This window comes from Kockovaella imperatae (assembly GCF_002102565.1).
Source record: "Kockovaella imperatae strain NRRL Y-17943 chromosome Unknown BD324scaffold_2, whole genome shotgun sequence".
NCBI classification, from domain to species: Eukaryota; Fungi; Basidiomycota; class Tremellomycetes; order Tremellales; family Cuniculitremaceae; genus Kockovaella; species Kockovaella imperatae.
In genome coordinates, this window is record NW_019028942.1 from 1,459,920 (window position 1) to 1,487,059 (window position 27,140).

Consider the following 27,140-nt stretch of genomic DNA (forward strand, 5'->3'; position numbering starts at 1 on the left):
GATGGACGTCTCTGGCGATCCTTCAGACCAGATATCACTGTAACCCTCTCTCTCTCTCTCCATCTCATTCCATCGCATTTGGACCAAACTTCGCGTCGTCCAGTGAAAAAAAACAATCGTCTCGCCCCGTCCTCGCGTAGTCAAATGTCTCACATTCGATTGAAATTGGACATCATAGTGACCCGAACACGGGGACGGTCGTCCCGATATAGAGCGAGTGTGAAGAGTTCAAAGGCCATATTTTCACACTCACGATGGACTTGTCATGCCGTCTCTTTCACCCAGATCCTTCTCTTTGGACTGTTTCCGCTTGAATAACGACATGACGATGGATTCAGCGGTTCATCCGGCAGTTCCAAGGTAGAGTTTGACTTGAATGGACGAGATGAGGGCGTTCTCCAAGATGACACCCAATCTGATGATGATGATGTTGACGAAACTTGCTCCTGTGGGTCGCGAAAGGATCTGTCAAAGAAGTGAAGTGACACTTTTTCTGTTGGCTCGAAGGGCACGGAGGCGTTAAAGTTCGTGAAAGCCGACTTTTGGTTTGCTCTCTCGTCTTGAGCAGTCGTAGATGGTCGAAGTGTTCTCCGTGTCCGAGTAAGTCGACAGAAAGACAGATCGAGAGCAGCAGATAATGAAAGGAATTGGGTCGTCGGTCGTTTGCTTGTATATCCAAGATGCCAAAGGGGGAGAGAGTGAGAGGCGGGGGGAGGGGGGATCAATGCGGGCTTGATTATCGATATTGCCCCTTGGAATAAGGAAGGTAGAGGTGATCGACTGGAGAGATGAGGTTGAGAAGACCACTCCAGACGTGACACCCTCGCCTCCACTATCTGTACGGACGCTGTGTACGACAGAAAACAATGTCAAAGGCTCAATCCAATATATCTATCATGAAAGCGCTCTTTCAATTGTTTCCGGTCTCTCATCCTGCAGTCAGTCGCGTCCAAGCTCAATCATTCCCCCGCCATATCGAGGCGACACGTGAATTTTTGTATTTGATTCCGAATGTGGCACATTATACAACATTTGGTGGTCTGCACTCTAAGGGGTCTCTACTTCCTCATGCAGCCAATCACCTACCTCCTCCCAGTATCCTTTAGCTAAATACGTATCGTTATGCTCCCCATCCAGCTCTTTCCATCTCTTCTTCCCGTCCCCTCGAATCCTATACAACTCTTGCATTTGCGCAGGAGGAACGAGGGCGTCTCTCTTTCCGGAAAGGAAGAGCATGGGCAGGGAGGGAGGAATGTGAGGCAAGGATAGAGTCGCGTCCCACTGTTCGGTCAACAGGAGGGGGAGTAGGAATTTAGGGAGTTGAGGGAGGACGAGAGGGACCAAATTTGGGAGGGAGAGGAATGTATTTTCAATGATGATACCGGAGAGCTTTTTGAAGCGTGTGAACTCGAGTATAAGGGGATCGAGGCGTGAGCCGACTTACCAAGTCTGAGTATTTGTACCCTGTGTATAAGCATACGGCGCCGCCTATAGATTGGCCGTAGGCCTAGGATGATATTAGCGACATTCTTTGTTTTATGATGGCGCTTGTCTTACCACAAGCTTGGTGGACCCAAGAATCGGATGAGCCCGGATGTAGTCGAATGCTGCCTGAGTCATGTCAGTCGCTCATCCACACATACAGGAGTTGCTCACATCAACGTCCTTCCGGATCCCCATCTCTGAGGCTGATCCTTCAGATAGCCCGTATCTGTGCAAAGCATAAGCCTGCCTTCGCCCACAACGCTCAGATGTCAGCTCACCCTCTGTAGCTCAGCATAAAGACGTTGCACTTGTAGTCCGCGTTGAACTTTCTCGCTATTGGTACACGATGTCCAACATTCCCAGCATTCGCATGAAACAAGATGATCGTCGGGCGTGATTTGGCGTACTGTAGATACAACTGCTCAGCGCATGTATCGCTTGCTTGAAGCGTAGACGATTCGCACCTCTATGGCCTCATCTTGACCCATCTCTTCTGTCCAATCTGCCACTTCTTTCTCCGCAATCTCCTTCCTGGCACTTGGTGATGCCATTTTGAGATCTTCCGTTGAGATTTGTTTCCGTCTCGCAGGGATCACATAAGCCCGAATCTTGACTCCATCAGATGTCGTCAGTTTGACATCCTCGTAAGGTAGAGCTACATCCTTCGGCGTAGGAACGACTGAGGGGGGAAAGTCAGCGGTGTGCGTGAGTTCGCCTGCACAGTACGGGCAACGAGGAAAAGAGCTTGAGAGGCACATAGTCTGCTCTTGGGGGGTGTTACGGCCTGTTCAACGTACTCTTCCTTGAGCCTTCCGGCACATACGAAGGATAGATCAATTTGCACTGATACAGGTACAATCCTGTCGCTGCGATAGTCGATCCAGCGAGTCCGAAGCCAGCTGCGTACTGGTGTTCAAGAGGTCAAATGAGTTTACTGTGAACGACTCTGACCTACTTTAAAGCACGTATATAGCGTGTCTGTACTGAGCAAGTCGCCCAACGGCCAAGCCAGCGACATCTTGCGCTATAGATTGCTTGCTTAGAGAACGATTGAATTGCTCTACATCAATGACAAACGGCTCTGGAGCCCCGGACACATCGTGAAACCTTTTTCGATCCCCCCTATAACTCTTTGCCGCCAGTCCATACAAAAGTCCTCACCTTCTCTTTGACTATCGACTCTGCACATCTTACACAAAGCTCTGGATACTGCACACGAGGTACTCCTTGCCGATCGGAATAGCTTTGAAGCTCCGAGCTCAGCCATTGCCGTGGGATAGATAACGTCTCTGGCCTTCTGTAATCTATAACCCGATTTTCTCTCCTGCCCACAAAGTCAGTCATTCAAGATGGGTGGCGGAGACTTGAATATGAAAAAGTCATGGCACCCCGTGCTCTTGGTCAATCAAGAGCGCGTGTGGAAGGCCGAGAAAGCAGCGGTGAGCTGAAAGAGTTCTAGGACGTGATGATGTGACTGACCATGCACAGAACGAGGAGAAGAAAAAGCTTGCTCAGCTCAGGAAGGAACAGGAAGAAGAGAGGCAACTTGCTGAACTCCAACGGCTGCAAGAACAAGCGACTGGAAAGAAGAGGGTCGAAAAACTTGACTGGCTGTATGCCGCTCCGTCCAATGAGGGCGGAGCGTTGGGCAATGCGAAGATCAGTCAGAGCCAGATGGAGGATTATCTCTTGGGAAAGAGGAGGGTCGATGAAGCCCTAGCAGGGCAGGATAAGAACGTGAGTTTGTGATGGGAGACCAAAAGAGGATCGAGCAATTGGCTGAAGATCTTGCTCCTTGTGTTCAGGTCGGCAACATGGACAAGGAATTCATTGCGGTTCAAAATGCCAACTCTGCTCGAGATACCGCTGCGAAGATTCGAGAAGACCCTCTGTTGGCTATCAAAAGACAAGAAGAAGCTGCTCTCAAGGCGCTTCGTAATCGTCCTGACATTCGGAGACAGCTCAAAGCCGCTGCAGCGAAGGAACAAGGTGAAAGTAAGGAAGAGCGTCGAGCGAGGCGGAAAGCTGAAAAGGAAGAGAGGAGGCAAGAGAGGCATGAACGAAGGAGGCGAAGAGGTCATCACGATCACGAGGATGACTCGCCGAGGTCAGACTACAGTGACGAGAGGAGCGGCGATAGGGCCGGTAGGAGGAGAAGGGAAGATCGGTATCGGGACAGAGATTATTCCCCTAGCCCACGGAGATACAGTGATCGTCGAGATCGAGATGAGGAACCACCACGACGGGGGGATCGGTACCGTGACGAGGAGAGATACAGGGAACGGGGACGATCGCGATCTCGATCGCCAAGGAGATATCGCGATGAGTACGATTCTCCACCTCGACGACGTGACCGGGAGGAACCAAACAGAAGCAGGTCAGATCGACGCGTCGTGGACGAGGAGGAACTGCAAAATGGCGGTGGATCGCGGGTCAACGGTCACTCGAATGGTCATGGAGACCAGCGCTCGCATGGATTTGAAGATGGACGAATCAACGGTCACTCGAATGGGCACGATAACAGTCACTCGAACGGACAAACCAACGGTCATTCTCGCCGGACTCACTCCTCTCGTCCCTCAGCTCTCGACATGGCAGATCGACCGACCTCATCCCGTCCTCTGGTCCCATATAATGGCTCAGCACACTCTCAATCGCTCGATGAGATGCGCGCAGCTAGACTGGCTGCCATGACGGCATCAGCTACGGATCTGCAATCGTCTCGGGATAAATCCCTCGCCATGCGTGCTGAGCAAGATCGCAAAGAGGCTGAGAAGGATGAACGTTTGCGAGTGAAATATGGACAGGACGTTGCCAATGCTGGTTTCTTTAAAGCTCAAGGCGAGATGGGCCTCGGAGAGAGTTTGCAACGACGCGGAGGCAAGGGATTGCAACGAGAGAGGGATTTCTGAGGGATAAAAAAAATCTCTGGACTGGACCAGACTAGCTCCCTTTGGACGAGGCATTTTCTACACGAGATGGATCGATTGGGTACTGGATCTATGAAGATGTTATGGTCTGGACTAGGACCATGTTGGCCTACGCGACAAAAGAAACAAAGAGTCACGGAGGCGAGCTACATGATGACAATCTCTTGGAGTTAGCCGCCTAAACAATTGATTGCCAATATGGCGGGGGGAGATAAGGATTGGGAGGATTGTTTTTTTTCTGAGACGACTCGGACCAACTCACTCCGTAGAGAGAGAGAGAGATTAGGCGAAGTACCGTAGCATCTAGTACGGTGTCTAGATTGCAACGGGACCACTGTTTGCATGTGTTATCTGTCTCTTCGAGTTGATTGACTTCTGGCCCCTCTTGCATATATATTAAGCCCCCAAGGGGAGTCAGGCGGCGGTGTGTCGTCATTATTATCTTTTGAAATTCAAGCGACTGCCACAAAAATCCCCCGCCAAATGACCTCTATCTCCACTTTGTCTCCTCCTCCACCACCAGCAGCGAGAGCGAGAGCAGCAGCAGCAGCAGCGACACAACATCATCATCCTCCATTCCAGTTCAGACTCACCAAACCACCAAAGGTCAAACCATCTCCGACACCTCATCAGATCTCCTCTTCATCCTCCTCCTCCTCTTCGTCGTCCAGCTCATCACCACCTCGGAGTAAATCATTTATCATGCCGAATCCGGAGAGCATCATTCATCCAAAGGCAGTCGCTGTGATCACAGGCGCAGCGTGAGTCTTTGGCGTCCTGTATTCTCAGCGGAGACTAACGAGCTGACTGTGTCATCATTTTGACTGCTCCTCTCACCCCTGCCTGCTGTTGCTCCTCGCCATTCATCACCTTGCGGATCACATCTCATCATTACACGTCCTGGCTTCGCTTTGCTCTTTGCAGTTCCGGAATAGGCTTGGCATGTGCTCATTTCTATGCCAAAGCAGGCATGTCGGTCGTCCTGGTGGATATCAACGAAACGGCTTTGAAGTCTGCCGAACAGAATATCAAGCAGGTCCCAGGTGTTGGCGAAGTCTTTTCCATGGTTGTTGACGTTAGTATTGTTGAACAAGTGGAGGGCTTGCGCGAGAAAGTCCTTGACGTCTTTGGAGAGGTCAGTAGAATTCCTAAGATTGAGATCCTTCTCGACTGACGCTGTTCAGGTCCATGTCCTCCAGAACAATGCAGGTCTCGGACGACCTACACCTGCTTTCTCCCTAGATAGAAGTTTAGCCGACCTTCAAAAGGATTGGGATACAGTTCTCAACACGAACTTTAGAGGGATCCTCAATGTCGCTCAGGCTTTCGCGCCTCACATGGCCAGGCAAGAGAACGATTCAGTCATCATCAACACCGGAAGCAAACAAGGCATCACTTGTCCTCCGTGAGTGGACAGTCTACATAGTGCGACACAGTTGGTCGCGTGCTCACTTTTTTTGGGCCAACAGTGGTAATGCGGGTTACAATGTCAGCAAAGCCGCCGTCAAGACCTTTACAGAGCAGCGTGCGTTATTCTCGTACTGAACACAAGTTGACACTTGGTCCAGTCGCTCATGAACTCCGAAACACTGCGCCTGGCAACTGCTCAGCGCATCTCTTTGTGTGAGTCTTCTCAGACAGACCCTGCCTCGGCCATCAATCTCATGACAATAAAGGCCTGGATGGGTGCATACTGGTCTCACGGGAGCCGCAAAAGGAGGTTCTAAGCCTTCTGGCGCTTGGACACCTGAGCAAACGGTCGATTACATGACCCACAAGATCTTTGAAGAAGGAGACTTTTATGTCATTTGCCCGGATAACGAGACATCTTCTGTGGGTCATACTCATCTTCGTCAGCAAGTCCCGCAACACACGACTGAACTCCTCTCAGGCAATGGACCAAGCTAGGATCATGTGGAGTCTCGGTGATATAATTGAGAACCGACCCGCGCTGTCACGATGGCACCCTGAATGTGAGCACTCGCGAGAACAGACAGTACACTTGCTGACTGTTTCAACCAGTCTCTGCCAACTTTGAAGATTTCATGGCTGCCCGCCTTGGTCTCGGTGGCAGGAGTAGGAGTCGAGGTCGAGCCGTGGACCGAGTTTCAACCCCTCAACCTGGGTTATTTGAGTAGCCCGAGGCCCAAGCTCGGTCTGGACAGTATGGAAGTGAAGTTGTGGGTGGTGGGAGATGGGGAATGGGAAGAATACACGCGAGATTCGACTAAAACCAAACGTGGGCGCTTTAGAGTTGAAGAATTTCACAGACAAATGTAGCCAGAAAGAATCACCAACTTGCATATGATGCGATTCAGACAAGATGCCGTGTTGATCCGCTGCTCTCTGCCTGCCTCTGCCACTCCTGAATTCGCTCGTAGAGCTCCAATTCTTCCGCTTCTATCTCTATTAATCGTTCGTCCAGAGCCTTTCGCTTGGCTTGATACATGACCAGCATTTCCTCGTTGGTGCGCTTCTTGATTGGGGACCAAGCTTTGAGTGTCTTGACAGTGGCATGAGTGAATCTCTTCCAGAGTGATTGATTCGGTTGCTCGGAGGGGTTGACCGGTGTACTCGGCATCTGAGTATCGACAGGTAGATTTGATGGGCTCAATGGAATCGTGTTCGGAGTCAGGCGAGGTTTTGGAGGATCGAAAATGTCTCTCTTGAGCATTCGAAGGGAATTGGCAGAGAATTGAAGGATTGAACCTGCGACCATACCTGAAAAGCCTCCTCTGACAGCTCGTCTCGGACCGCCTGATGTGGGATCAGAAGACGCACGCGGATATTCCGCAAATTACTTACCTATGATCCATACGGCCCCTCCACCTACTAACCCGCCTGTCAATCCCGAATCGAGGACTCTCTGTGTCCTCGTCTGCCACCTGGTCAACTCCAGTGTCGGGTCATTCAAATCGGGAAGTTTGCCTTGTCTTTTTGCTGATATTTGCTGATTCAGGATGGCGTGTGTAGATGAGACTTCGTAGCGAGTCAAAAAGGGTGAGATGATGTATTCTCGGAGGCCTAACGAGGAGATCAGATGAGATCAGCATCCGGCGTTCAGAGGACTTGCTTGGCGAGCCGAGCCGAGCCGCCAGCTCACCGTAGAACGTCGAACTGGCCATGAACCATCGACCGCCCATAGTAGCTGATGCTGAGAAAGGATTGCGTTCATTGAACATCCCGATAGAGGCGCCGGCAGCAGCTCCAGTTGCGGCTGAGAGCATAGGTCAGCTCAAAGCTGCAGTCTCAGAGATGATCGTCTTCCAAGAAGATTCAAGTTACGCACTCAGGACGGTCACAGCAGCAGCTACGAACAACGGAGTGGTATCGTCCTGAATCCATGGTTCAGATTGAGCGGCTCTAGATGGTCCAGAGTCTGCCATGGTAGCTGTGCTCGCCATCGCCATCCTGGTATGGTCTGCCTAAAGAGTATGTTGCACCCGACTTTGACGGGGGGTACCACCAACTTTTTTCTGAGTTGTCTGAAAATTCCCCAAAGTGGCAATTGCAATTATTGGATTGGAAAGACGCGAAAGACGTGTTTACAATCAACCTTCATCATTTATCGTTGTTGTTCAACGACTGGAACGAGGTTGGAAACCATCGATGAGCTGGATTGAGGTGACGAAGATCCTGCGAACCGCTTGATCGAGTCAAAGGCTCACAGACGTTAAGGAACTGCTATCATTGCGCCGGCATTCTTTCTTCCAACTCGCTCCCTGATTCATTTCTGTCAACATGGCAGCCCTTCAAGGCTTGTTAGACTCGCCTTCAGGCAATTCTACCGTCATGGCTGGTGGAAAGACCTTACCCGATGTATCACTTGGGTCCATCGGATCTAGTTTTCGCTCCGAAGATCAAGATGTCGGTCGAAGGGCGTTCAGAACCCCAGCATCCAAAGGTCAGTTAAGTGTCGGGACATTCAGGTCCATCGAGCATCTGTCTGTCTGATTGACACCGCTTGCGACTCTCTAGCTCCGAACCTCCCAGCGATCATATCCCCAGAGACTTCTCATTCTGCTTCTCTCGCCACTCCCTCTCCCCAACATCCTCCGTCCTCTGCTCTGTTGACTCTTTCGCCGAATCAACAACGTCAACCGATGATCCGGAAATCGAGTTCAAATTCTGAACTACGACGACCCGATTCCGCCTCGAGACGCCCACGAGTCCTCAGTCGAATGTCTATGGAATCTGCGAACTCAGAAGACAGAATAGCGGCAGGACGGTACGAAGGCATGGAAGATGAGGACGAAGATGAGGATGTGACGCCAGGGACGGCCGCTGGAATCCTGAGTACTCTATCCATCAACGTCAGTCCTGCCAAGAAGAGGGGCGGAGTGGAAGGGAAAGGTGGCAAGCAACGAGGAGGAAGACATAGTATTGGCCCGGGAGACGTCTCTGGAACGGGACCTCTGACATTGAGAGACCAAGAGCAGGTAATTCGTGCTGTATCTCGAATGAGGAAGCCAAGCTGATAGTTACGCAGCAATTGAACGCCGCGAAGAAGGACATTTTCAACCTTCAACTCGAGAATCACTTCCTCAAAGAGCGACTGTCCAATATGGCTCCGGATCATATCGAGGCTGCATTGAAAGAAAACGTCAAGCTCAAGCTCGAGATCCTCAATTTATCCAAAGACATGAAGAGGTTGAAAAAGCTGTTATTGCATCAAGATAAGGATCTGGCCGAAGCCCAACGAGAGAGGGAGGGCGGCGATCGAGGTGCGAAAAGTCGCGAAGCAGAGATACGCGAGTTGGAGGATATGTACCAGAGGGAAAAGGAGCGTCGGAAAGCGGCTGAAGATCAATTGGCTGGCGGTGGAGGGGAAATGGACGAGTTGAGAGCCACTATTGATGATCAGGCCCAAGAGATGGAACGATTGCGTGATGAGGCGGACCGCGCTAAAGAGGAGCTGGACGAGCTAAAAGTTAATCTGGGCGACAGTCCTGCATCAAGTCGAGATAGGGAGGCGAGGATGATTGCGAGGTTGGAAGAAGTCAGTGCCTGCTCACGGCCAGAAGCTTGTCGATTACTCACACACCTTCAGGAGAATGCCCAGCTGCAGGCAGACGTCGAAGCTCTGCAATCAGAAGCGCCTCGAGGAGGAGCCGATGTGGAGGAGCTGGAGAATGTGAGTTCAGAAATGGGGCAAACGGTTTCGTGCTGACATTATTGAAGCGAATTAATGAGCTTCGAGATCAACTCGCTGCCGCTCAATTGGATTTGGATCGCAGAGATCAAGAGTTCGAACAGCTCAACGAGGAGTTGGATTCCAAAGTGAAGGGTCACGAACAAGAGATCGAACAGCTCAATGAGGAGTTGGATTCCAAAGCGAAGGGTTACGAACAAGAGATCGAACAACTCAATGAGGAGTTGGAATCCAAAGCGAAGGGTCACGAACAAGAGATCGAACAAGTCGAAGCAGAGTGGAGAAACGAGGTCCTGGAAGCGAGATCGCAAGCCGAGGAGCTCAAAGATGCGAGTGACTCAAACAGAATGGAATTATAGGGCTGACACTCTATCCGTCCAGGCCCTTGAGATCCGCGAACAAGATGTCAAGGAACTCCGAGAGATCTTACAGGAGCGTGAGGAAGATCTTGCTGCTGCAATCGAGCAAGTCGAAGAGCTCAAAGCTGCTCGAGCCGAGACTCATGACCGACTGGAGGATACTCTTAGGAATATTGAGATGGACAATGCTGAGAAGGATGCGGATCTCCAAGCGGCAAACAGAGAAGTCGAAGAGGTTAGTGCTGAGGCATGGTGTTATTTGGCAATTGACTCTTGCCAGCTCGGCCAGCGTATATTCGACCTTGAAGACGCCGTTGAGCAATTCCGAGCGTCTGAAGACAATCTTCGAGCCGAACTCCAAGGTGCCGATGAGGCATTCGAGAACTCCAAAACGCAATACGAGACGTTTATCGCCGCGCTCAAGGAGGCTCGTAAGAAGCTGCAAGGTGAACGAGATGATGCAATCGCCGATGCAAGGGAGGCAGAAGATCGAGCGATGAACGAAAGAGAAAAATGGAGGTCTGAGAGTCGGGCAGAAGTACAAGACCTGCGCAAGCGACTGTCGCAAAGCGAAGAGGTGAGTCGGCCCAATGACCTGGCGGTTACTAATAGTGTCGCAGCTCGGAGCCCAGCTTCAGTCTGAACTTGATGCTGCTCAGGACATAGTGACTCGACGAGATAGAGAACTCGAGTCTGTACAGAGAACCGTTCAATCATTGGAGGACGAACGAGATCGACGAATGAGCGAAGGCAGAGACTCGGTTCGACTACAGGGTGACATCTCTCAAATGAGACGGGATCTCTCGGCTGCTCAGGACGAATTAGAGCAAGCGAGAAGCGATCTTGCAAGGACTGAAGAGAGAATGAGACAGAGAGATGTCGAGAAGGGTCAGATGGTCAGTCGACTCGATCTGTACAGCGGAGTGATGATCTCACCGCAATAAATAGCTCGATAAGCAGCGAGATCTGGAGAACAGACTCGCATCGGAGCGGCAGGGCCGACTCAACATGTCTGACAAGCTCGATCTCGCCAACAAGGCGAGTTATCTGTGCTTCGCCTCGTCTTCATACCTGACCTTGAATAGAACGCACGCCAGCACGAACGCGATGCCAACAGTCTTCGGGAGCGATTGGAGGAGCTCGAACCCATGTTGACGGAGACTCAACAAGAGAGATTCCAACTTCAGCGACAGTCTGAGCAACAACGACAGGAGCGCAGCGATTTGTTGCTCAAAGTACTGAAAGATATCAACCGGTTCTTGGGTACGGAGGTGGGTTAGAAACTGCTCGTTCTCATGACTGACCGCTTGTATCAGGACCAAGAAACTCCTGCCAACTTTGGCGTGTTCCGAGATACGCTCTTGACCAGACTTCGGGCCATGACTGGAGCTAAGTCTGATTGGGAGAAACGAATCAAGGAGTCCGAGGCGTCGATGGATCAAAAGATGAAGTGGGCATGACGATTCTATGTAATGGGGGGCCGGACTGACGAGTTCTCTTTTAGCAATCTGAAACGGCAGTTGGAGGCAAAATGGAGAGCTATTGACAGCTTTGAAGCTGCTATCAAAAAGCTTGAAGCGACGCGATTGCAGTGGAAGAACAAGTACGCTGCCAAGGCTGGCGAACTTGAAGCGGCAAAGGTAAGTCCGCCCGGCCGAAGGTCTGAAGCCTTACTGACCTCATTCTGCTTCTTCAGGCTCAAAATGCCGAATTGGCTCATCAACTATCCGGCTCGAAACCTGCTGAATCACCTGGTGGATCATCGGCTGCTCTCCGAAGTCTTACGGAGCGAGCACAGGCCGCCGAGAAACGTTCTCAGAACCTGGCAAATCAGCTCTCCCATCTCGAAGCCAAGCTCGCCGAAGTTCAGGCAAAGGCTGGTCAAGCGGAGGATCGATGGGCCGCTCGAGTCAAAGAGTATGAGAACAGATTACGCATTGCAGGTGAAAAGATCAAGACGGAGAAACAGGGTGGAAAGGAGAGAGCTAGGCAATTGGAGGATCAAGTCAGGTGGGTCACAGCGATAGTAGTCTGGCCGAAATATTTAAAGCTGACGCTTCATGATCAGGGAGCTTGAGAAACATGTCGATGCTGCTAGAAAGAGGAATCTGCGAGCCGAAGGTGTGGTGGCTTCTGCTGCTCATCTCATACCGGATCCTTGAGCGATGGACCGAGGGATACCAGATGATTCTTTATCTAATGTGTAATGCGTATCGTATGAACATTTGCCTGGGAACCACCGCACAAAGGGTCGTTCCACTGGACCCAATGTGATGGTGCATGTACAATACAAGCTTTTCTGTCGAAGGTGGATTAGAACGCCGCGGCGCTCACCAGCTTTGTGAGCTCTAAAATTGAGGGTGATATCAGCGAAAAGCTGGATGAGTTGAGAAAGAGACTCACGGTTCAATTCTACACTCTCCTTGACGACTCCCGCCTTGACATCATTATCTCCGTTCTTTGGAACAACAGCGACATCTCCTTCGACTTTCCAACCTATACTTTCAGACCAACTTGAGAGGTCTGAAGATGACAGGTTGATCCAGTTGGACAGGCGGGCGATGGGGACTCGAGAGAAACATGAAGCGATAGAAGTGGCGATGAGGATACGGAGAGATGATTCAAGGTGAGGTTGTTGAGGGAGATATTGTTGCCGCAGGACTGAACAGTTCGGCGGGATCAGCGCTAGTTCGATATGGGAGGAAGCCGCGGGGGCGCGGAGGCAGGGTGAGAGGATGAGGTAGGCAGTCTACTCACTCTGAGCTCCCTCTTCATCTCCATTCAGAGTCTTCCAAAAGGCTGTGAACTGGCAAGTACGCAAAAGAGTGTGAAGCTCCTGTAACAACGGCATGACAGTGATCAAGGATTGCTCGTCTGATTCAATATCGTGAAGGATGGCCTGGAATGAACAATGAGCTGTTTTGTCCTCACACAGATGAGCAGCAAGGGTTCAGCTCACCGCTGGCTCGCGTAAGAGCGATAAGCAAAGGTTGAAGTCGGGACCATGAACGGTAGCTGACAATGACTTCAACAAGATGTTGATGATGACTTCAGGGTTGCTCATTTGCGGGTTGAACTGGTACCTATGGTTTGAATCAGTTATTAAGTGAAGGTTTACTTGGAACTTGCGACCACATACAGCTTTAAGATGGCCAAGTTCGCCAGAAGATCGTATTCTCCATCTTTGATCTGAGATGACAAGTACTCCTCCATGTACGGAAGATTGGATGGGTTGTAACGATCTATGAAGATGGATATGTCAATCCTCAACTCCAGTCCATAGCAAAGTGAGTCTGTGACTTACCAACGCCATGGATCAGCTCGTGAATCACCTCCTGACGACTATCTGGTGAGTGCCATTGTTTCAGACTCTTCTGAGGCACAGCCTGAGTAGCGTCGACCATGGGTGAGATTGAGGTTTCTGTAGGAGCAGCTGAACGATATATAATGAGCGAAATGCAGAGGAGAATGCAACACGAACAACTTTTGTCAGAACTACCGATTGACATGACGTGGCAAAAATGTGGCCAGAGCCGCTTGATAATAGACGCGCCGCCGCGGTGTTTCAGGTTTGTTGAAGCGAGCGAGATACGCTTCACGACGACGGCGAGGGCGTCCCATGACATTATTGAACAGGACTCATACCACCGAAAACCGGCATTGAGGCTGCGCGCGATGGACACGTCATGACGACTGTCGAAGCTCCCATCGGAGCTAAAGTCCAAGTGACTGCTGGTGTGGGATATGTTAGATGGACCGGTGCGAATCCAGGATTCGCAGCTGGAAAATGGGTCGGTGTGGAATTGTGAGGGTTTCTGAAGGTTTGGTCTGAGTCGAGCGTCCTGATCTTTGAGCGATCTAGACTCGAGCCCTCAGGAAAGAATGACGGATCTGTACAAGGTCAAAGATACTTTGATTGCAAGCCTAAACATGGTGTCTTTGTGCGTCCAAGTCAGGTCCAGATTCTCGAGCTGCCAAGGACGTCCACCGTGAGCTGAACCCGAGACGAAGTCAACTCAGCGCTCAGTTTGTTCTCAGTCTCGAGCTGGCAGTCGACTAGGAGATACAGGCAGTGGATCAATATCCAGTATTCAGAGCAGAGCGACGTCGCCTCAAAAGACATCAGCTTCTGGACTGCGTCCGACATCGGGAGCGAACACGCCTCAACCCCTAGATTCTCGCCGCTTGAGTACGAGCTCTGCAACTGCTCAAGGCACTCGACTGGCTCCAAGCGCTATGAAGCGGCCGCCTTCTGTCGCGGAGAGACACCAATCGGGATTAGCTGAGCACAGCAGACCTCCATCCGTCCTCGGAGCCTCGCCGAGACCACCTACTTCATATCGAGCTCAGAGTCCGCAAGTTCCGCCGCCTCCTCAGTCTCCTAACATCAGCCAGGTGGAAATGCCACCGCCTCCACCTCCAAATCCTCAGAAATTTCCCTCACAGAACTCAATGATGGCAGACCGAGCAAGTGGGACCACCTCCCGAGCCATTTCAGCATCACATTCCCCAGTCTTACCTGCGACCGCGTCGCCTGTTCGACCTGAAACGCCTCTACCGGGGGGCAGAATATCTCCTTTCAAGACTGAGACCTCTGTCGCCACCCCGTTCGGACAGAAGAGAGAGCTCGAAGAACTCAGGATCAAGGTTCGGATCCTGGAGAACAGACGGACAGAGGATCAAGAAAAGATTCGAAGCCTAGAAGCTCATGTTGGAGAGGCAGACGCGCTACGAGCAGCCAGAGTCAAGCTGCAAGGTGAGACTGGGCCTCCGGATCGCTCTGACGACCCGCTTTCAAGCCAAATTTCAAGAATTGCAGACTTCCCTCGTTGCAGCTCAGAGACTTTCGAAAGACCTTCAATCGGAGAATGCGCATCTGAAAACCCGAGCGGCGGATGCGACCGATCAGCTGGAGATGGCAGCGTTAGATAGAGAGGTAGCAGAAGAGAAGGCAGAGGCTGCGGAAAACGAGGTGAACAAGTTGACAGAGAGACTCGCCGAGCTCGAGATGGAGATTGCGGTTCTCAAAGAGGAGAATGGTAAGCTTATGAAAATTGCTCGCGCGCTAGCTCTGGCTCACGGGTCTCTCAGCCGAGTACGAAAAACCCGTCGCGGGTCTTGATGGCGAGAAGACCTCACTCGCTTATCTTCAACTTGAGAAGCACAACGAGCGGTTGAAAGAGGCTCTGATCAGGTGAGTTACTAGGTGAGACAGTCTAGCTCACTCGTTTCCAGACTTCGGGACGTCTCCTCAGATACTGATCGAGAGCAAAAGTCAAAGATACAAGATCTCGAGAAGGAGCTTTCGTCCTACGAGGGTCTCATCAGTGAGTGGCCTGATGCCATGGGCTGTCCTTGACGGACTAGGCCGATTTGAAATGTCCGAAGCGAAGCTTGGGAATGCGGAAGCACAGATCGAGGATCTCAAGTTACAGCTTGATGATGCGTTGGGTGCTGAAGACATGCTGGAGCAGTTGACGGATCGCAATCTGCAGATGAGCGAGGTCAGCAGCAGTCGCGTGTCGCTTCAAAGGGCAGGACTGACATGAATCAGCGCATGGAGGAAATGAGGGCCACGATCGAAGACCTCGAGGCACTCAAAGATCTGAATGACGAGCTGGAGGAGAATCACGTCGAAGCAGAGAAGCAACTGAATGCTGAGATTGGTGAGGATTTGTTGGGAAAGATACGAGAGCTCATCTTGCCTGTATAGACACATTGACTGGTCAGCTACGGGACGAGCGCACGAGATCTGGCGATCTTGATGGCGTCATTCTGGACATGTCTTCAACAATCAATCAGTTCCGAGACCTCGTCGGAGATCTCCAATCGTGAGTATGCAAGGCTATGGGTGATGAACACAATTCACGCGGCTCCGCAGTGAGATCGACGAGCTACGAATGCAACAAGCGAGTCAAGAGAACGAATCGAGCACAACGTTCAAAGAGGCTCAGGCACTCATGAACCTCAATCTGAAGCTCCAGTCCTCGGCTGCCAAAACCCAGAGTAAAACCATCGAATTGGACTTGAAACAACTCGAAGCCGCTCAGCTCGCAGAGCACTTGAAGATTGTGACTGCATATCTCCCCGAACCCTACACGCAGACAGAAGCCGACTCGACCCATCTATACTTGTTTTTCCTCCGCATGACCTCAAAGACAGAGATGATCATCTCGACCATCTCGGCCATCCATGGACTACCATCATCGCTTCACAGCGCGTCTTCGGAGACCTTAGTGGGCGTCTGCGAGCTTCGTGGCAAGCTGAGACACTTCGGTAATCTCAACCGGAGGTTCTCGGCTGTCATGCTTCGGTCGCCCTCAGACGCCTGGACAGGCTATGGCAAACTGCTTACTGAAGTTGCAGGCGTGGAAGCCAAAGTCGATACATGGATCAGCATGATCCGACACGACGCGTTCAGCGAGGGTGATTGTGCGAGAGATCTTGGAAGCTTGATCGCACAATTTGATCATTTGGCGGACACGGCCTTCAACCGTCCCGAGCTCGATGTTCCAGAACAGCAATTGGGCCTGGCATTCAGCTTCGATTACGACTTGGACAATTTTGCTGCTGCCGTTGGCTTTGCCCGGCAAGCCATCGTTGGCTTGACCAAAGAGGAGGGTGAGTCGAAATGGGCACAACGCGGCTGACACGGGTCAAGACAATGTAATTGATGAAGGGGTATCATCTCTGGCTACCGCAGTATACGAACCTGTTCAACAGATCTTGGACCTCGTCAGGAGCGTCAAAGTCCCTTCAGGGTGAGTCGTATCCCTATGAGGGATACAGCGTACTTATCTGCCTTTCAGCAAATTGGTCAGCGAGATCCAGACAGTCCTACACGTTGACTCGGCACTATCACCTGATGTCACTGTCGCCCTTTCATCGATATCCAATTCCGTCTCGAATGCCGTCGATCTGGCTGTTCAGCTAGCTCAGCGGATTGGCGCACACGTCGCTTCCTTGAGAGCGACCAAGGAGCCCCTGCGACTGGCTGATATCGAGACATTCCTGGACGAAGTGACTGCGGAATCGTCCAAGGCTAATGAGGCTCCTCCTTGGGAGCTCATCAGCATGTTTGTGCAGCGCATAGGAGCGGAAATTGGTGCTCTGTTGCCCAAGGTCCGGAGCGCCATCAAGTCTGAGCAGGTTGTGCCGAGTGAGCCATAGCATCCCGTGCCGTGTCCACCGCTGACTTCCACATAGTGGATATTCCCGCGCCTTGGCTCGCGCGCGTGGCAGCCATCAGAGATGCAGCATCGTTCAACGCGGATACTGAGCGAAAAGTTGTGCGACTTTCTGAAGAGCTCAAAGATATGCTAAGGGAGATCAAACTAAGAGTAAGTCAACTTGTCCAGCATTTTGCAGGTTGTTGTTAAGACTTGCTTCAGGACCAAAGTCTACAAGAGAGTGGTGTAAAGATTGAGACTCTAGAGCGACGAATAGAGGCTGGTCGACGGCAGGCCGAGCAGATCATCGAATTGGAGAACGATGTTGCCAAGGCGAAGAAACAGGAGAAAGTCTACGAAGACGCCATTGATCAACTGCAAAAGGATCTCGATGTTCTCGAAGCCGAAAATGCTCAATTGGGCAAGAGGCAGGCAGGTGATACACGACAAGCAACGGGGTCGTACCCTGAGCCGCTGCATCTCGGTGCGGTTGGTGTTGAGGCGTCGCAACTCGCCGAGCAGGTCAGTCTTCATGGAGGCGTTAGGCGTGTTCTGACGCGAATGATTAGGTCGAAAATCTTCGCAACGCCTTGCGGTATCTGCGGTCAGAGAACGCATTGCTCAAGTCGAAGGACTTATACCGCGGCCTTCATCTCCTTCCTGCTCTACATTATACCCCTGAAGACCCGTTACCTGAGCTTGAGCAATCGTCCCCCGGATCCCCATTGTCTGAGACTTCTACTTCTTACCCTGTCACCCCAACGAGGCAATCACTGGAAGCAGAGTCAAAACTCCTCTTCCGCGAGATTGCAGACTTCCAAGCGAGTTCAAAGATTGTCGATATCTCACGAGCTGGGAAGAAGGGCTGGCACAGGCGGAAAAGTGGTCCAGAGGAGCAGGTATGGAGTTGGAAGCTCAAAGAGAAAAGGTTACGAGAACGGGTTGAGGATTTGGCACAGAGGACCAAAGTACTGGATCACTACCGATGATGAGGAGATCGCATCTGACGACATCTTACGAGTAGTGAAGACATGTCAATTGTAGCTTGGAACTTTTGACTGAAATGAGAACACCTCTTAAGGTATGGTCCATCATGATAATACACTATCTCCCGCTCGGCATCCATCTATTTGAACAAGAATTGGCAACTGTATACCTTTTCATCTGCGTCCCAATGCTCCCAGACTGATTCGGGGTCTTCCTCCTGTTCGACCATCTCTTTAGCCGGTATGGCGAATGCTATCGTTTCGTATGGTTCCGCGGCGAGCTATGCTGAAGTCAGCTTGGCTGAGTGTAAGGAATTCCGAGAGGTACGTACGACGAGATACTGTAAAGCTCGATTTGGTATCTCTCGACGCTGCTCGAAAGCCGACATGAACCTCCGCCGTGGTCTCTCTCCAGCTTTGATCTCGGGTAATGAGACGGTGAATAAGAGACCCATCCGTTGATTTGTAGGTTCGCGAATCTTGATGATTTTATAACCTTGAGGTCCAGGATCAGCTCATCAGAGTCTTCAAAGATAGGCATGCGTCATGTATACACTCACCCGGTCTCCCAATCTTCACAAACACTTTCTTCCTGATGGTAGGCGCCTGGGGAACCTGAGTCTGCAGTTCTAAATCTTTGTTCTCCCTCGCCGCTCGTCTAGCCAAATTAGTCTGATGTTTCTTCCCCTGCGTGTGAGCAAGGTAAGATCCTTCATTGACGTGCAGTGTGAGACATAGACGACATTCCAATGTACCGAGATGCGTTCGAAGGATATATGGGTCCTGATAGCGCCCTTATCAGCCAGTTTACAGGGGAAACATCGTCACAAGAAAACTCACTTTGGCGAGATCGATAGTCTCCAATGCCAACTTCCGTAATCTTTCCCTCCGATCAATGGCAGTCTCAGCAGCTCCAGCTGACACCATAGGTCAGATGAAAGTGCGGTAACAAGCTTTTCACACTTCTGACTCACCGACTCCTCCTGAACCCTTGTTCGCACCTGCTCGATTCTGAAAGAAAACAGTATCAGTGACTGCTTCACATCTCGACCTGAAGCGCCAGACACACTTGATAATCTGGAAAGAAGGACGTTCCATCAGCTTCCATCCATCTTACTACATAGGTTGGTAGTGGAACTCACCCATCCTGACGTTTGTTTCTCCAAATCAGTAACCTACAATTGCATGAAGCTGAAGAAGTTGAAGAGCCAGCGAAAAGAATGTCACAAGCCACGTGGTCAAGCGGCAAGAACCATCGATGTATTATCATCAAGGCACATCGCTGAAATTTCAAGTGGTCAAGTCACTGAATTGAGCGATACGTCTATACGACATGTCGCTGTTCTCGTCTGCATTCGATGATGGTCCATCATTTGGTGCAGGACCCTCACGCTCCCCAAAGAGCGTTCAACAGGCATCTTCGAAGGGCGTAACTGGGCGACAGCAGGAGACAAAGACCAAAGCTCGACCATCCACGGGTCAGTCTCATCAAAACGAGAGCAGCAGCCACAGAGATCGTAACCAACAACAGGCATCGAGGGGATCACGGCCGTCAGAAGTGAGGGATCAGAAGAAGAAGAAGTTGAAGGGCAATGCAAAGCCACAGTCTGGGCAAGCGGGTGCCATGGACAGAATCGAGGAGACCAAGCGGAACTTGGAAAAGCTCATGACTCGGCTGGATGGCGGCATCAGGGAGGACAAGGAGGATGCCAGACCAATGGGTTCAGGTAATGGGAACAAGAAGAGAAAGAAAGCTGTAGAAAAAGAGAGACAGGATCATGACGCCTCATCCTCACTGCCCAAAACAAAGCATCCCTCGGCGGGCTCTGGATCCACTCCCAAGCGTGCCAAGGTCAACCCTGGCAAGGTGACCCCCGGCCAGACGACGAGCGGATCGGTCTCAGGACAAACTACCAAAAAGTCTGAACCGGGAGTTCAAGGCCTTACTAAGATGCAGAAGGGTATGCAGACAAAATTGGAAGAGGCGAGATTCAGGTGAGACTGGAGCGAAGCGATAGGAAAGTCTAACTAGGTCGCAGATGGATAAACGAACAACTATACTCGAATTCATCCAGTGACGCTGTGGAGATGATGAAGAAGGACCCGAAGGTCTTCTCAGATGTGTGTTAGAGCTCTCAGCCATTCATGCTAACGTTGTTTGCTAGTATCATTCTACGCATCGGATTCTGACGGCCGCTTGGCCGACACCGCCCTTACCTTATATACTCGAGAAGCTCACTCCGTTACCGGCCAAAACCGTCATTATCGACCTTGGCTGTGGAGATGCCTCTCTGGCTCAAGAGCTGGTCCCCAGAGGCAAAACTGTTCTAAGCTTTGACCTAGTCGGAGATTCGAGGCTAGTCGGAGTGAACGGAGAAAGATCCTCGAGTACAGGTGGCTGGGTGGTAGAAGCGGATTTTCTGAATCATATACCCCTGCCTGGCCGTTCGGGAAGACAGGGCAGTCCTTCCGAGAGTCGGAGCGAGGTCGTCGATGTTGCCGTCTGCTGTCTGAGCTTGATGGGGACGAATTGGGTTGGAGGAATCTACGAAGTCTGTCGTGTGCTCAAGCAGGGGTGAGTAATCGCACATGTCGAAAGGGGATCATATGATGCAGAGGTACTTTCCACATCGCCGAGGTGACATCAAGACTCGTGTCCAATCAAGATTTCGTGGATAAAATCTCGTCGTTCGGGTTTGAGCTTGTCGAAATGGTGGGCCCTGTACCCGTTCTTTGAGCTGATGAGTTCCAGAGTTCGCCGAGTACACATTTCACCTTGTTCGAGTTTACAAAGACGACCGCCGTTCCATACGGACCTGTAAAGGGCGAAGTTGGTTGGAGCGAAAGGGTATCAGAGGGAGAGAGCATCATGAAGGGATGCGTGTACAAGAAGCGATAGTCTTGATGGGCAATGTATGCAATTATGTACCATGGGTCATGAAAAAATGCTAGGTATCATCATGCTCGTTCGCGCAAAGCAGCGAGTTAAACATCTCAGTCATCAATGACGATCACATCGTCTGAAGCCGTTGCCCGAGTCCTGCTGGAACCAACAGCAGCCCCTACCACACCTGTCCTGGGTCTCTTCGGCGCTCGTTCCCCTCGCCTCGGACGACTAGACGTTCCTCCAGCCTCGCCATCACTGTCACTATCGACCAGATTGATTGCAGCACTCGCAGATCCAGTGCCGTTCGCTAAGCTTGTGTCCCTACCGGAAGTCTCCTGGCCGTCGTCTGAGGAAAATGGATTCGATCGTCTTGTTCCGGCGACTTGAGCTGGAGGAACCGAGGTTGATGAGTTCGGACGTGAGATGGGATGGGGCCGCTGCGCAGGCATGGGATTTGGTTTTGAGGATGAGCTGGTGGTTGGTGGAGGTGGATTTTTGGGTAGAGCATACCTTGAGCCAATTAGCTTAAAGGTGCACCTCGATCAGCCATTCTCACTGCTTCACCCAGTCTCTGGCGTTCTGGTCATGCTTCGCTTTGTTTTTCTTATATTCCTGGGCGATGGCAGGTACAAGCGGATCGGACGGGTTTGGGTCGGTGAGAAGGGATGAGAGGGACAGGATCACTTTGTAGAGGGAAAGAGCAGGGGACCAAGCAGTCTTGAGAAGCTGGGAAGATCATCAGTGAGGCTTATTCAATGTGGCTTAAGCTCACGTCGAGGCCTACACCAAGGGTCAGCTGAGGAGAACAATGCAGCTAGCTCCGGTCACACTCACAAATGGCCCCGCTACTAGCGACATTGCAGTGGTACACCTTGGTAATGAAATGCAGATGCGGAGGGGAGAATCTACGTATCGTCAGGTGGATCCTCGTCAGGACTCCTTCTGATGGGCTTACGGATAATCATCTGGTATTCGTATATCCACTTCGAACACACCTCCCTCGTATGGGGATCCTTGGGGACCCGGAATGGTAGCTTTCCAAGCGAAGATGTTGGACTCGTTGGGCACGAGCGTGATGTTGCCTAGATTCTCTTTTGACAGGTCTGCGATCTGTACAGAGCTCGTGTCAGGTGACGGGCCCACCGGCAGCCTCGTTCAACTCACCTCGCGCTTGATCCTCTTCGCTGCCATCTGGAGTGAAATGAGTCAGCATCAGTGGAACCAGAACAGCTGACAACTGTGCAGAATTATGGATCATGATACTCACAGAGTTGGCAGAGGCTCCTCCCACTCGCTTAGTGGACATCGTAGCCTGGGCTCCAGCCCCAGATCAGTGACAAATTCGCCAAGGTTGAATAGGCCCGATGAGTCAATAGCGGGGAGAAGTAGAATGCGGCAGTGTTGGCCGCAGTGAGCTGTTTTCCGCCGCTGAACTGTATCTATGTTAATGAGAACCTCACCAGACTAAGGACGATGGTGAAAATCGTGGATTGTGAAGCAGAGATGAGTTGACCGGTAGATACTACAAAGTTGGACTGGAAGAAGTTTTGGAAACTCGGAAAAAGCGTGACGACGGAAGAGTCGGGTGGCAACGAAGGGACACAGCCAATGGGCTGCCTCTTTAGTCTCGAAGGCACCCAATCGAGGAGTCCTACGTATTGGATCTCATTCAATCTGCCTTTTGTGGGCTCAGGCAACGCCCTACTACCCAAGATGCATTCACGTTGACTGCCCAAGCTATGAATGTAGGACGCGAATGTGGCGATTCGCGCGTTCATACGTCGAGCAGCATGGTATGTCCAAGCGTTCACGCAGCGATCGATCCTCCTGGCTAATATCGGGACTGGACCATTCGGGAGTAGATTTGGAAGTGCTCTCATGTCATGTGATTCACCGAAAGCCTTGAGACGCATGAATGGGCTTGCAGTGTTCAGTTTTCAGCCTAGACGTCTGGTAGAAATTATCCTTTTCGGTCGGAGTGATTTTCCGTTGAGCCGGCACGATCTCTCGCCATTGTACTCGCAGTCCTCGACGCTATCCTGTATTCTATTGCAGTTCACCTACGATTATTTCCCGTCACAATGGCTATGGCTGCGACTTCCAACCCCATTGTGACCTACCCGCTCCGCCTCGACGCGAACCTCGCTGAGGGCAGTACGAGTGGAGGTCGCTCGGGTCAAGGTGGAGAGATCTCGGCGTTCCGATGTGAGTTGTGCATCGATCAGCAGCGAGCCATTTCGAGCTGAATTCAAACTGCCCAGATACTTTCAAGCCGGGCTCCGTATCTGATATCCCGGGATACGTGACTCATCATCGAAATGGCACGAAGGAGGTGATGTTTGATATCGCGGTGAGACAAGATTGTTTGCATGCTCAACTAATCACCCCAAACTAGAACGGCGGCCAACAGGTCTTTGATGTCCGCGAGGAGCCTGGCAAGTCGAGGGAGTGTGTCTTGGTCTTCGATGCTCAGGCGGGAGTGGGTGATGAACGCTTGGGATTGGCACTGACTTGGCCGCCAGGGATACGTCCTAAGACTACTACCCACCACTTACCACCTCACACTCAATCGCAACGCATCGTCAACGACTCGACCGAACACCGGCACATCTCAAGTCTCCTCTGCATCGACCGGATCCTCTGCATCTGTGCCGTTGTCTGGTCAGCGCAGGCCCGAGCCTGGCAATGACGTCTTTGGCGATACCACTCCTAGGCCAAGCAAAAAGCCTCGACCCTCGGAGCCTTCAGCGTCGCAATCGAAAGGATCGAATGGAGACCCTTTGGCATTCGCATTGACTCCGCCTAGCAACGCGAGGAGATCTGGCAAAGGGGGAACCAAAAAGGCAACGGCCAATGTCAAAGCTAAGAAAGGCAAAATCGGAGCAAAACCCAACAAGAGTGTCAAAGCTCCTCCAGTGCCCGATGGGAAGTTCAAGTCGGCGGAGATCATTGAAGACTCGGAGGAGGAGTATGACTTGGGAGAAGGGCAAAGCGATGCTCAGGAGCCAGAGGACAATGACGACGACGAGTTTGCTCGGATGGTGGGCGAATCGTTGGCAGAGCCAGATGAGCAACCTCTCCCAGAGCCGTTGATTGAAAGGAGATATGAGGATGAGGAAAGTACCAGCGACGAGGGAGAAGAGAGTGATGACGATGAGCTCGGAGGCGCGAGGCTGGTCGGCAACAATGGGGCTCGTGAGTGGATACAATGGAATTCGTCTCAGTGCTGATAAACCTGTAGCAATGAACAATGGCGAATCTGAGTGGCTATGAGCGCGCGGCAATCTGGGAGCATTGATGGCAATGAGACTCGACGGTACAACTCATATGAGGTGGACTGCCCGCCACATGCAAGAACACCGAGGCAAGGCGGCAGCGAAAGTGCCGGACGTAGCGCCGACCTAAGCAAGGCGGTTTTGCGCTTCATTGAACAATGGTGGAGCTGGGCGGGACAATCCGAGTGCAGCATACCAGTCCCATACCTCTCACGGAAGCTAGTCCTGTCGAACAAATAGCCCACAGATACGCATCAGCCCAGCTGTATCACGCGGACGAAGCCTATAACACGCGATCACGACATCGAACCCCCCTGAGGGCAATGCAGAATCACCTTCCTTCATAGGGTTGCGTCAAGGTACTCTTTGGGTCGAAGGAGGAGTCTGTATGTCGAATCGAAGGCTGGGCAATCCCATCGCGATGCTGTATCATCATGTTGATCTCGTCCGAGGCACAATTCGTTTGGACCCTGTTCGGAACTTTGCTTCATGCATTGTTTGACAGATTTGGATGTCCAGTTAGGTCCTGCTTTTCTGAACTTGTTTCTGCAAAGGTTATCCACGGTGCATGCCACAATTCGAATCGTGGGTGATCCCCGCGGCCTGCCGGCGCAAGATCTGTCCCACTAATTGCGAGACGTGCGTGACAAGCTCCACAGTGGTTTCCCACTTCGTCCGCCCGAAATAGAATCAGATGGGGCCACAATGCAATTCGGGAATCGGCGACCCGGCGATGCTGCCACAGATACCATACATATATTGATTCAGATCTAGGTCCACGGATGTCTTAATTGACCTTCCGACTATCTCGGACCTCCACCAACTCCTCCCATCATGCCAGCTGAACACATTCGTGTAGCAGTCGTCGGCTTAGGTGACTTTTCCGAGCTGAGCGTTGAACTCATTGGCTCACTGGTATTAGGTGTTGCGGGTCTGGCCGCAACGAAGAATCTCCTTGAAGCCGGTCTACAGGTAACAGCTTTTGAGCGTAACGAGTATGTTGGAGGTTTGTGGAAATTCAACGACAGCCCGGATCAGCTTTCAGTCCTCAAGTGTGAGTGCTCGACGTGTTGAAGACTCTGAATCGCATAGCTACGCACCCCAATGGCTCCAAGCATTTCGTGAGTGCTGATTATACCGAGCACACTGACCGAAGCTTGCCTACTCTGATTTTCCATTACCTGCTGGTAAGAAGACCTTTAGGAACGGAGACGCTGATGGCAGATACTCCGACGTATCCGTCTGCGAGCGTCATCCACGAGTGGTTGAATGATTATGCGAAATACTTTGACCTTGCCGATCACTTCCGCCTTGGGACCACGATCTCAAGGATAGATCAGGTCGACCACAAATTTGAACTCCACTGGTCAAAAGGAACAGAGGAGCACCGGGAGCGATTCGATCGGGTCTTGATCACTACTGGTCCGTTTCAAAGACCTCGCTGGCCTTCAATCGATGGTTTGGACAGTTCACATCCGAAAGTGCTTCACGGTCACGCATATAAGACGTTTGTCGAACCTCGTTAGAATGTACTGAGACCGAATCACAGGCCTGAGCCGTTTCGAGGGAAGAGTGTCGTGGTTCTCGGTAGCGGTAATTCAGCGTGTGACATCTGCACCGAGTTGATCGGTGTCGCCGGAAAGGTATACGTATCGGTGCGGTCGGGTAATCGTATTGTAAGTTTGTATGGAGTCTTCAGTCTTTCCTGACATTGCGACAGTTCAAGGTCACAGAGCCTCCAATCGACCGCATATTCACCCGACGTCTATTCTACAAAGGAGGTTCAGTCGAGAACACCGAATACGAATCTCAAGCCCGAGCCACTGCAGCGGCAGGCATGGACGCAGCATTCAAGAAACACTGGCCAGATTACGATCTGGAAAGTCTTCGCATGCTCCCTGCTCCGTCAAATGTTCACTCGATTCCTGGCCTCAACCCTCACTTCATTCCCGCCCTTGCAAGTGGCGAGATTACGCCAATTGCTGGGGTCAAGTCCATCGTTCCCGGAAAGATTATCACCGCGGAGGACGTAGAGATATCCTGTGATTATGTTATCTGTGCCACAGGAGGAACATTCGACTATTCCATCCTGTCACCGTCGATCGATCCAACCAATTCAAAGACCTCGGCTTGGGACGAATGTCCGCGTGCAGAGGGTCTGAAGATACCTCGTTTGTATCAAGGCATTTTTCACCCAGACGTTCCGGGATTGGCTTTCATTGGTCCGTACGAGTCACCGAGTCTTGCAAATCCGGCCGATTATGATCTCATGTCGAGCGCAATCGCACAGATTTGGGCTGAGAACCATTCACTCCCTTCAAAGGACGACATGGCGGCCTGGTGTGACAAGTGCTACGAATATCAGTTGAAGCTCGTGGCAGAGCACAAACTGCCCCGGCCCAGACTCTGGAAGTCTGAGCTGGAGAGATGGCTCAATAACGCTGCTGGGAATGGCATGAACGAAGCCTTTGCGAATCCCGACTCCGCATTACACCAAACAGATCCGGAGCTGTGGGACCTGTGTATGGATGGAGTTCCGAATCCGTACGTCTATCGCCTGTTACCGGGAAGAGAAGGGGCTAGGAAGGCGTGGCCTGGAGCGAGGGACGCTATTTTTTGGGCCAACGGGCAAGGAACCCCTCCAGTCATATGATCAGATGCGAGTACTGGCCAGGTTTCAGTCGGTCAGCAACGCATTTCAGGGAAGCGTTCAAGGCTAGCTAGCTCCTTTGTAGTCACCAGCGCGTATTGTCATCTCCTGAAATGAGCAAGGGTAAGCGGGATTCAGTTTCCAGCTGTGTCCCGAAATCGCAAAGACGTTTAGATCAACATGCAGGATGCCCCTCGGCTTGCATATCATCTACTGAGGAGCCACGAGGCATGCCATCTTCTTGTCA

The 27,140-nt window shown here is 51.6% G+C and overlaps 12 protein-coding genes across 12 annotated transcripts; 7 read left to right on the top strand and 5 right to left on the bottom strand.

Moving 5' to 3' along the window:
* Positions 1-979: 979 nt before the first annotated feature.
* Positions 980-2,547, bottom strand: BD324DRAFT_261928 (Alpha/Beta hydrolase protein). Its single transcript, XM_022012316.1, has 8 exons — positions 2,441-2,547; positions 2,283-2,391; positions 1,950-2,164; positions 1,764-1,891; positions 1,657-1,711; positions 1,558-1,611; positions 1,445-1,507; positions 980-1,389 (listed from the first exon to the last, which is right to left on the bottom strand). The coding sequence occupies exons 1-8, from the start codon at positions 2,501-2,503 to the stop codon at positions 1,048-1,050; spliced, it is 1,029 nt and encodes a 342-aa protein (XP_021873937.1). The 5' UTR covers positions 2,504-2,547; the 3' UTR covers positions 980-1,047.
* Positions 2,548-2,834: 287 nt separating this feature from the next.
* Positions 2,835-4,397, top strand: BD324DRAFT_607229 (Pre-mRNA splicing factor-domain-containing protein; the record flags this gene model as incomplete). Its single annotated transcript, XM_022014056.1, has 3 exons — positions 2,835-2,924; positions 2,974-3,222; positions 3,291-4,397. The coding sequence occupies 3 exons, from the start codon at positions 2,835-2,837 to the stop codon at positions 4,395-4,397; spliced, it is 1,446 nt and encodes a 481-aa protein (XP_021873938.1).
* A 377-nt stretch (positions 4,398-4,774) lies between these two features.
* On the top strand, positions 4,775-6,734 carry BD324DRAFT_616606 (hypothetical protein). The gene is made up of 8 exons (XM_022014839.1): positions 4,775-5,176; positions 5,340-5,550; positions 5,600-5,820; positions 5,885-5,940; positions 5,984-6,038; positions 6,092-6,248; positions 6,307-6,388; positions 6,438-6,734. Exons 1-8 carry the CDS (start codon positions 4,899-4,901, stop codon positions 6,551-6,553), a joined length of 1,176 nt encoding a protein of 391 aa, XP_021873939.1. The 5' UTR covers positions 4,775-4,898; the 3' UTR covers positions 6,554-6,734.
* On the bottom strand, positions 6,707-7,852 carry BD324DRAFT_616615 (hypothetical protein). The gene is made up of 4 exons (XM_022014840.1): positions 7,705-7,852; positions 7,519-7,632; positions 7,221-7,439; positions 6,707-7,172 (listed from the first exon to the last, which is right to left on the bottom strand). The coding sequence occupies exons 1-4, from the start codon at positions 7,823-7,825 to the stop codon at positions 6,730-6,732; spliced, it is 897 nt and encodes a 298-aa protein (XP_021873940.1). The 5' UTR covers positions 7,826-7,852; the 3' UTR covers positions 6,707-6,729.
* A 304-nt stretch (positions 7,853-8,156) lies between these two features.
* Positions 8,157-12,088, top strand: BD324DRAFT_648758 (hypothetical protein; the record flags this gene model as incomplete). Its single annotated transcript, XM_022017878.1, has 13 exons — positions 8,157-8,319; positions 8,394-8,854; positions 8,905-9,414; positions 9,466-9,549; positions 9,597-9,857; positions 9,949-10,161; positions 10,207-10,503; positions 10,547-10,822; positions 11,012-11,197; positions 11,243-11,376; positions 11,431-11,566; positions 11,623-11,936; positions 11,995-12,088. 13 exons carry the CDS (start codon positions 8,157-8,159, stop codon positions 12,086-12,088), a joined length of 3,129 nt encoding a protein of 1,042 aa, XP_021873941.1.
* Positions 12,089-12,239: 151 nt separating this feature from the next.
* BD324DRAFT_648759 (armadillo-type protein) lies at positions 12,240-13,330 on the bottom strand (the record flags this gene model as incomplete). Its single annotated transcript, XM_022017879.1, has 6 exons — positions 12,240-12,274; positions 12,330-12,587; positions 12,684-12,825; positions 12,886-13,009; positions 13,066-13,168; positions 13,231-13,330. 6 exons carry the CDS (start codon positions 13,328-13,330, stop codon positions 12,240-12,242), a joined length of 762 nt encoding a protein of 253 aa, XP_021873942.1.
* A 282-nt stretch (positions 13,331-13,612) lies between these two features.
* BD324DRAFT_648760 (dynein associated protein-domain-containing protein) lies at positions 13,613-18,084 on the top strand (the record flags this gene model as incomplete). Its single annotated transcript, XM_022017880.1, has 15 exons — positions 13,613-13,731; positions 13,789-13,915; positions 13,965-14,682; positions 14,726-14,965; positions 15,018-15,120; positions 15,162-15,253; positions 15,294-15,430; positions 15,481-15,592; positions 15,640-15,757; positions 15,808-16,547; positions 16,588-16,687; positions 16,736-17,085; positions 17,133-17,266; positions 17,318-17,617; positions 17,665-18,084. The coding sequence occupies 15 exons, from the start codon at positions 13,613-13,615 to the stop codon at positions 18,082-18,084; spliced, it is 3,810 nt and encodes a 1,269-aa protein (XP_021873943.1).
* A 137-nt stretch (positions 18,085-18,221) lies between these two features.
* Positions 18,222-19,179, bottom strand: BD324DRAFT_576165 (hypothetical protein; the record flags this gene model as incomplete). Its single annotated transcript, XM_022013176.1, has 5 exons — positions 18,222-18,362; positions 18,414-18,577; positions 18,642-18,864; positions 18,922-18,998; positions 19,056-19,179. The coding sequence occupies 5 exons, from the start codon at positions 19,177-19,179 to the stop codon at positions 18,222-18,224; spliced, it is 729 nt and encodes a 242-aa protein (XP_021873944.1).
* Positions 19,180-19,309: 130 nt separating this feature from the next.
* On the top strand, positions 19,310-21,004 carry BD324DRAFT_616626 (methyltransferase-domain-containing protein). Its single transcript, XM_022014841.1, has 5 exons — positions 19,310-20,076; positions 20,121-20,202; positions 20,247-20,656; positions 20,698-20,794; positions 20,834-21,004. The coding sequence occupies exons 1-5, from the start codon at positions 19,415-19,417 to the stop codon at positions 20,978-20,980; spliced, it is 1,398 nt and encodes a 465-aa protein (XP_021873945.1). The 5' UTR covers positions 19,310-19,414; the 3' UTR covers positions 20,981-21,004.
* Positions 21,005-22,634, bottom strand: BD324DRAFT_587374 (ubiquitin-conjugating enzyme/RWD-like protein). The gene is made up of 7 exons (XM_022013753.1): positions 22,236-22,634; positions 22,133-22,159; positions 21,924-22,078; positions 21,803-21,873; positions 21,741-21,748; positions 21,525-21,694; positions 21,005-21,478 (listed from the first exon to the last, which is right to left on the bottom strand). Exons 1-7 carry the CDS (start codon positions 22,272-22,274, stop codon positions 21,076-21,078), a joined length of 873 nt encoding a protein of 290 aa, XP_021873946.1. The 5' UTR covers positions 22,275-22,634; the 3' UTR covers positions 21,005-21,075.
* A 415-nt stretch (positions 22,635-23,049) lies between these two features.
* BD324DRAFT_607235 (hypothetical protein) lies at positions 23,050-24,241 on the top strand (the record flags this gene model as incomplete). Its single annotated transcript, XM_022014057.1, has 5 exons — positions 23,050-23,173; positions 23,230-23,318; positions 23,379-23,447; positions 23,491-24,163; positions 24,210-24,241. 5 exons carry the CDS (start codon positions 23,050-23,052, stop codon positions 24,239-24,241), a joined length of 987 nt encoding a protein of 328 aa, XP_021873947.1.
* A 659-nt stretch (positions 24,242-24,900) lies between these two features.
* BD324DRAFT_262764 (flavin monooxygenase-like protein) lies at positions 24,901-27,020 on the top strand. The gene is made up of 7 exons (XM_022012317.1): positions 24,901-25,117; positions 25,166-25,297; positions 25,336-25,364; positions 25,400-25,430; positions 25,468-25,750; positions 25,793-25,919; positions 25,964-27,020. The coding sequence occupies exons 1-7, from the start codon at positions 25,078-25,080 to the stop codon at positions 26,894-26,896; spliced, it is 1,575 nt and encodes a 524-aa protein (XP_021873948.1). The 5' UTR covers positions 24,901-25,077; the 3' UTR covers positions 26,897-27,020.
* Positions 27,021-27,140: the final 120 nt, after the last annotated feature.

What these genes read in the sequence shown, in the direction of transcription:
- BD324DRAFT_261928 (XM_022012316.1), bottom strand. Translation starts at nt 2,503, where the DNA reads ATGTCGCTGGCTTGGCCGTTGGGCGACTTGCTCAGTACAGACACGCTA. An exon ending in CGCTATATACGTGCTTTAAA is followed by an intron (nt 2,392 to 2,440) that starts GTAGGTCAGAGT and finishes CTTGAACACCAG; the next exon opens with TACGCAGCTGGCTTCGGACT. An exon ending in TTGGGTCCACCAAGCTTGTG is followed by an intron (nt 1,508 to 1,557) that starts GTAAGACAAGCG and finishes ATATCATCCTAG; the next exon opens with GCCTACGGCCAATCTATAGG.
- BD324DRAFT_616606 (XM_022014839.1), top strand. Translation starts at nt 4,899, where the DNA reads ATGACCTCTATCTCCACTTTGTCTCCTCCTCCACCACCAGCAGCGAGA. An exon ending in CAAGGCATCACTTGTCCTCC is followed by an intron (nt 5,821 to 5,884) that starts GTGAGTGGACAG and finishes TTGGGCCAACAG; the next exon opens with TGGTAATGCGGGTTACAATG. An exon ending in CAAGACCTTTACAGAGCAGC is followed by an intron (nt 5,941 to 5,983) that starts GTGCGTTATTCT and finishes CACTTGGTCCAG; the next exon opens with TCGCTCATGAACTCCGAAAC.
- BD324DRAFT_616615 (XM_022014840.1), bottom strand. Translation starts at nt 7,825, where the DNA reads ATGGCGATGGCGAGCACAGCTACCATGGCAGACTCTGGACCATCTAGA. An exon ending in TGCTGCTGTGACCGTCCTGA is followed by an intron (nt 7,633 to 7,704) that starts GTGCGTAACTTG and finishes CTATGCTCTCAG; the next exon opens with CCGCAACTGGAGCTGCTGCC. An exon ending in GGCCAGTTCGACGTTCTACG is followed by an intron (nt 7,440 to 7,518) that starts GTGAGCTGGCGG and finishes TCTCCTCGTTAG; the next exon opens with GCCTCCGAGAATACATCATC.
- BD324DRAFT_616626 (XM_022014841.1), top strand. Translation starts at nt 19,415, where the DNA reads ATGTCGCTGTTCTCGTCTGCATTCGATGATGGTCCATCATTTGGTGCA. An exon ending in TTGGAAGAGGCGAGATTCAG is followed by an intron (nt 20,077 to 20,120) that starts GTGAGACTGGAG and finishes ACTAGGTCGCAG; the next exon opens with ATGGATAAACGAACAACTAT. An exon ending in TGTCGTGTGCTCAAGCAGGG is followed by an intron (nt 20,657 to 20,697) that starts GTGAGTAATCGC and finishes CATATGATGCAG; the next exon opens with AGGTACTTTCCACATCGCCG.
- BD324DRAFT_587374 (XM_022013753.1), bottom strand. Translation starts at nt 22,274, where the DNA reads ATGTCCACTAAGCGAGTGGGAGGAGCCTCTGCCAACTCT. An exon ending in GAGGAGCCTCTGCCAACTCT is followed by an intron (nt 22,160 to 22,235) that starts GTGAGTATCATG and finishes ATTTCACTCCAG; the next exon opens with ATGGCAGCGAAGAGGATCAA. An exon ending in GCCAGAGACTGGGTGAAGCA is followed by an intron (nt 21,479 to 21,524) that starts GTGAGAATGGCT and finishes AATTGGCTCAAG; the next exon opens with GTATGCTCTACCCAAAAATC.
- BD324DRAFT_262764 (XM_022012317.1), top strand. Translation starts at nt 25,078, where the DNA reads ATGCCAGCTGAACACATTCGTGTAGCAGTCGTCGGCTTAG. An exon ending in TGTAGCAGTCGTCGGCTTAG is followed by an intron (nt 25,118 to 25,165) that starts GTGACTTTTCCG and finishes CACTGGTATTAG; the next exon opens with GTGTTGCGGGTCTGGCCGCA. An exon ending in CCAATGGCTCCAAGCATTTC is followed by an intron (nt 25,365 to 25,399) that starts GTGAGTGCTGAT and finishes CACTGACCGAAG; the next exon opens with CTTGCCTACTCTGATTTTCC.